Source organism: Nanorana parkeri, unplaced genomic scaffold, assembly GCF_000935625.1.
Source record: "Nanorana parkeri isolate BGI_ZX_2015 unplaced genomic scaffold, ASM93562v1 scaffold2385, whole genome shotgun sequence".
Lineage (NCBI taxonomy): Eukaryota > Metazoa > Chordata > Amphibia > Anura > Dicroglossidae > Nanorana > Nanorana parkeri.
Window position 1 is genome coordinate 12,026 of NW_017308653.1, and position 6,706 is coordinate 18,731.

Sequence of the window (6,706 nt, forward strand, 5' to 3'; positions counted from 1 at the left end):
CCTCTGCCAATCCCTCCACTGGCTTCCATCCCCCACCCCCCTCTGCCGATCCCTCTACTGGCTTCCACTCGCCCCTCTCTGCCAATCCTTCCACTGGCTTCCACTCGCCCAGAGGATAAAATTCAAAATATTAACAGTCACTTATAAAGCCGTCCACGACTCCGCCCCCGGCTATATCTCAGACCTCGTCTCAAAATATCACCCTAACTCCGCTCATCCATTGACCTCCCTGCTTTCCAGCTCCCTAGTCAACTCCTCCCATACTCGCCTCCAGGACTTCACTAGAGTCTCTCCCATCCTCTGGAACTCTTTACCCCGACCTGTCCGTCTATCTCCCACTCTGACTGTCTTTAGGCGATCCCTTAAGACTCATCTCTTCAGGGAAGCCGATCCCACCTCAACCTAACCACTCAACCATCACGTTCTCAAACAATTCATCCCCACACAGCTCCCTCCTCATGTAAATCACTGGCCCCTCCCCTTTTAGAGTGTAAGCCCTCAGGGGCGGGGCCCTCCTCACCATCTTGTCTTGAATTGTATTGTGACTGTAATGTCTTCCTTACATTGTAAAGCGCTGCGCACACTGTTGGCGCTCTATAAATACTATGTAATAATAATTATGGACTGTATCTGACACAGCGCCATCCGCGTGGTCACTCCGAGCGCCAACCTCTCATCCAAGGTCTGTACGCTGTATGGAGCGCAGGTGATTTCATGTCATCATCTTCACAACTTAAAGTGACACGAAACCCTCAGATTGTGTAACATAAACCAATACTGTAATGTGCGCCGCACTGTAATCCATGGTAGTTTCCCTTCTCTTTGCTGCTCTTCCTTTTTAAATCCTCGTGTCTTCTCATGCTGGGTGAGAACTTCCCTTTGCAGCTGAGTGCCTCCTTCCTGTAGTGCTGGCTCAGGTTGTGAACCTGCACACAGACACAGTGTATCCATTCCAGAGACAAGGCACTCTGCTGCCAAACAGAAGTTCTCCCCCAGCATGAGAACAGATACAGATTTAAAAGGAAGAGCAGCAAAGGGAAGGGGAACGACCATGGATTACAGTGCGGCGCACATTACAGTGTTGTTTTATGTTACAAAATCTGAGGGTTTCGTGTCACTTTAAGTGGACAAATGCAAGATGAAGGACAAACCATGATGGGCTGCGTCTGCCTCTGACCGCTCTCCAGCCGGTTTATCCCTCCAGCCCCCTTCACTTGTCTTCCTTCTCCTCTGCCCAGCTCTTCAAGAACGTGTGCGAGCGCGGCCGCTGGTCAGAGAGGTTGATGACGGCGTATAACAGCTACAAGAACGGAAACTCCAACACGGCTGTGGTGCAGTACTTGCTGCTGGCCGAACAAGGCTACGAGGTGGCGCAGAGCAACGCGGCCTTCATCCTGGAACTGCCTGACGGAAGCACAATTCTCACGAGTCACTCGGAGTGCGGAGAAGTTAATAAGTGTTTTTGATTGTGATAAACGGGAGCGTTGTGCAATCCCTCCATCTTTATCTGCACACTCGGCAGCCCTTTGCCCTGTGATCCGGACCCCGAGTCTGTTTACTGCCCTGTGATAGTCCCCGAGAGTCTGTGATTCCGGATCTGATGCATGGCAGTGAGCTCAATGGGAAGGGTTCAGCCAAAAGTCTCTGTTTCCAGGTCACTGTAATACTGGACTGGACCCCAGAAAGCGATGTATAGCTTCCCTAATGGAATGTGCGTCCTGTACAGACGCATGAGGTGCTGAGGGGGTGTGAGCTGCACTGCGAACTTACACACTATAGCACACTCGCCGTACAAGTGCGCCCTTCTCCAGCGTTGTGTCCGGCCCCCCCACCAATGTCATCTCTGCCGCCCACCACGTCCAGGTTCCCTGACCTCCTCATTGGCCATTGGGGGGTCTATTGTAATTATACATAGAGGGCTCTGGTAGTAGCGTGTGCTCTAGGCCGGCGCTTCTCAACCTGTGTAACCTCAGGACCCACATGTGTCCCCGGCCATTAGGTCGCACCGCGATGGAACGCACGGCATTGCAGTTGCCGGGTGTCTGGGTGCAGGCGATGGGACTGTGGGTGGAGGTGCGTGTGGGCTGTCACTCAAATTATGGGAACGCAGCGCACCAGACCGCGCAGTAGATGCGCTTGGGTGGTACAATGCAGTAATCGCATGGGACTGTGTGATTGACGCACTTTACTAGTGTGAACGGACCCTCAGAAACACCGGACACACACACGCAATCACACACGCAATCACACACGCAATCACACACACAATCTCACACACACACACACAATCTCACACACACACACACACTCTCACACACACACACACACACACACACACACACACACACACACACACACACACACACACACACACACCCACACACACTCTCACTCTCTGTATCACCCCCACACACACTCCCACACACACACTCACACACACACACTCACACACACACACTCTCACACACACACAATCTCACACACACACACAATCTCACACACACACACAATCGCACACACACACAATCTCACGCACACACACACTCTCTCACACACACACACACATATACACACACACACACACACACTCTCGCACACACACTCTCGCACACACACTCTCGCACACACACTCTCGCACACACACTCTCGCACACACACTCTCGCACACACACTCTCGCACACACACTCTCGCACACACACTCTCACACACACACAATCTCACACGCACACACATTCTCACACACACAACCACAGACACCAATCTCTCACACACACACACACACAATCTCACACACACACACAACCACAAACACCAATCTCTCACACACACACACACAATCTCTCGCACACACAACCACAGACACCAATCTCTCACACGCACACACAATCTCACACACACACAATCTCACACGCACACACATTCTCACACACACAACCACAGACACTCCAAAAAAAATAAATGATAATTTCCACTCAATCTCCCGACCTTACGAGAACTGGATCCTCAGCCTGGTGTCCAGTGTGAGCTGCTGCGCTGTGACGGAGCTCCATCCATATGTGCGTTGCTTGTACAGCTCCCCATGTGCGCCCTGTAGAGGTGCCGGGAGCCAGAATGTGACGTCACTCCGGTCCCACACCTCTACAGGACACACATGGGGAGCTGTAAGCCATGCACGTATGGATGGAGCTCCCTGATAGCCATACTTCCAGCCCACCCCACCTCAAGCTGACACTTGGCGCCGGGGAGCATATTCTGATATGGCTGCTCGGCGTGAGAACTGACGGCGCTGTGCTAGGGGGAGGCCGAGGAGTGTCTCGCCTAGAAAAGTGGAAGGCACGCGGCGACCCACTGAGCACGCGGCGACCCACTGAGCACGCGGCGACCCACTGAGCACGCGGCGACCCACTGAGCACGCGGCGACCCACTGAGCACGCGGCGACCCACTGAGCACGCGGCGACCCACTGAGCACGCGGCGACCCACTGAGCACGCGGCGACCCACTGAGCACGCGGCGACCCACTGAGCACGCGGCGACCCACTGAGCACGCGGCGACCCACTGAGCACGCGGCGACCCACTGAGCACGCGGCGACCCACTGAGCACGCGGCGACCCACTGAGCACGCGGCGACCCACTGAGCACGCGGCGACCCACTGAGCACGCGGCGACCCACTGAGCACGCGGCGACCCACTGAGCACGCGGCGACCCACTGAGCACGCGGCGACCCACTGAGCACGCGGCGACCCACTGAGCACGCGGCGACCCACTGAGCACGCGGCGACCCACTGAGCACGCGGCGACCCACTGAGCACGCGGCGACCCACTGAGCACGCGGCGACCCACTGAGCACGCGGCGACCCACTGAGCACGCGGCGACCCACTGAGCACGCGGCGACCCACTGAGCACGCGGCGACCCACTGAGCACGCGGCGACCCACTGAGCACGCGGCGACCCACTGAGCACGCGGCGACCCACTGAGCACGCGGCGACCCACTGAGCACGCGGCGACCCACTGAGCACGCGGCGACCCACTGAGCACGCGGCGACCCACTGAGCACGCGGCGACCCACTGAGCACGCGGCGACCCACTGAGCACGCGGCGACCCACTGAGCACGCGGCGACCCACTGAGCACGCGGCGACCCACTGAGCACGCGGCGACCCACTGAGCACGCGGCGACCCACTGAGCACGCGGCGACCCACTGAGCACGCGGCGACCCACTGAGCACGCGGCGACCCACTGAGCACGCGGCGACCCACTGAGCACGCGGCGACCCACTGAGCACGCGGCGACCCACTGAGCACGCGGCGACCCACTGAGCACGCGGCGACCCACTGAGCACGCGGCGACCCACTGAGCACGCGGCGACCCACTGAGCACGCGGCGACCCACTGAGCACGCGGCGACCCACTGAGCACGCGGCGACCCACTGAGCACGCGGCGACCCACTGAGCACGCGGCGACCCACTGAGCACGCGGCGACCCACTGAGCACGCGGCGACCCACTGAGCACGCGGCGACCCACTGAGCACGCGGCGACCCACTGAGCACGCGGCGACCCACTGAGCACGCGGCGACCCACTGAGCACGCGGCGACCCACTGAGCACGCGGCGACCCACTGAGCACGCGGCGACCCACTGAGCACGCGGCGACCCACTGAGCACGCGGCGACCCACTGAGCACGCGGCGACCCACTGAGCACGCGGCGACCCACTGAGCACGCGGCGACCCACTGAGCACGCGGCGACCCACTGAGCACAAGCAGCCGCCCCGACGGAGGGTGCCGCCCTAGGCAAACGCCTAGTTTGCCTCGCGGTGAATACGCCCCTGCGTACATGATACGAAATGATTTGGAATCTTCTCCTTTTAGGTCAACCAAATATAGTTCGAGGTCCTGCCAGAGCAATCCATTCGTTGTGTACAATCAGGCCAGGCTCTTGCACTACATGCAGCTGGTGGTAGACATTGTACAATGAGATTGTAACATGTATGGTCTTCTTCAGAGATTTCATCTTCTACATGTCTGTCCACAGACGAAGCCTCTATGGTAAACGAGAACGAGACTTTCCCCCGAGCTCTGCTGCATTGGAACCGAGCGGCCGCACAAGGTCAGTGCGACTATTGTACAGAATTGTCATTTAAAGTGCACGTCCAGCCCAATGTTTGTTAGTTTTGGATGAAGAGGGGAAGGGTTGGAACCCCTCGTGGTGTTTACTGCTACCCGGGGCTTCATCAAGGATATTTCCTCTCACTCTCTGCCACGGTGACAACGGTTTCACCACACAGGAAGTGAGGCGAAATCTGCAAAAGGAACACCGCAATAAAAAAAAGCTAATGGGGGTTCTGGCCTTCCCCCTTCTGTCTGCATTGCTGTTGCAGAGTCCCCCCTCCACTTCCTGTCTGATTAAACATTGTCCCCAGGACAGGAAATGAGGGGAAATATCTCTAACAGAGCCCCAAGCAGCAGTAAAGATGGATCAGGGATATAAACCCCCGAGGCTGAACATACGATGTATGCCTGGCCAGAAATTATTTTAGAGCTCTGTATTGGTGGTCATGTGATAGTGTCTTGCAGGGTACACACTGGCCCGGCTGAAGCTGGGTGACTATCATTACTATGGCTACGGGACAGAAGTGGACTACGAGACGGCGTTCATCCATTACCGCCTGGCGTCAGAGCAACAGCACAGCGCCCAAGCCATGTTCAACCTGGGATACATGCATGAGAAGGGTCTGGGCATCAAACAGGTCAGTGCCCAACTGCAGAGGTGTCATCAAATGTCTCCCAATGCTGATGCTGGGTGGGATTGAACAAATTGAAATTAGCATTCAATCCTGCCTAGTTGTACCTACCTGCTCAACCCCTGTCCTCCTGAGTCCTGCTCTCCTATCCCTGCTCTCAATATAATTAAGCATGAAATGCCTACCTCCCTGAGCCCTGCCTGTAATAAGCTTGCAGTGACACCAATGTAATGCCTATAGCGATGCCCGTGGACAGCCCTGAAACTACAGGTCCTAATGTATCATGGGACATGTGTTTTCTGGATATTACAGTAGAAAGAATAAGGTCAATTACAGGCTTTCTCAAAATTCTCTATTACTAGGCAAGGAAATTGATTGCACAGAAGTGCATATCACCCAACCCACTTAAGAGATCTGACAGCAGGCGCAGTTGTGGGAGGGTGATAGTAGTCTGGTGGTGTGTGCCGTGCTCCGTCTGCATCCGCTCCTGATTAGCTGCCGCTTCTCTCGTCATACATGTAACGAAGTATTCGAGCCGTGATGTACAATAGTAACACCCAGAACCGCCCAGCACATCGCACCAGACGCAAAGCATCATGGGACTTGTAGTTCACATAACAGAACTCCCTCCAGCCGCTCAGGAACTTGCAATCGACAAGCTGAGTTGTCACCGCTACCTGACTAGGACGGGTGTGCTGTACGGAGACAGAACGTGTATTGTAAAGATAAGATGTAAAGTTCTGTTCATACGGTTCTGAAATTTGCACAGCTCTGCTGCACAGGACATCCTTGTCCTTGCCTTTTATTTGTTTTCGGCAGGTGAGTAACATTCACAGGTCTTGTCCCTCCCCCCAGCCTGTGATTGGGCAGTGAAAGGAGAAGCAGCATACTGATGAGCTCCTCTCCCTGTCACTGTATCTCCTCCTGTCAGCATCTTCACTGTGCTGCCCCCCCCCCCCC

At 56.2% G+C, this 6,706-nt stretch overlaps 1 protein-coding gene across 1 annotated transcript in view; it reads left to right on the plus strand.

Moving 5' to 3' along the window:
- LOC108801560 (protein sel-1 homolog 1-like) overlaps positions 1-6,706 on the plus strand; it is a 23,362-nt gene that overhangs the window by 11,382 nt on the left and 5,274 nt on the right. Inside the window, exons 8-10 of the mRNA XM_018573451.1 lie at positions 1,239-1,413; positions 5,038-5,112; positions 5,580-5,752. Of these exons, the coding sequence (XP_018428953.1) occupies positions 1,239-1,413; positions 5,038-5,112; positions 5,580-5,752 (423 nt within the window). The remainder of the gene's footprint in view (positions 1-1,238; positions 1,414-5,037; positions 5,113-5,579; positions 5,753-6,706) is intronic.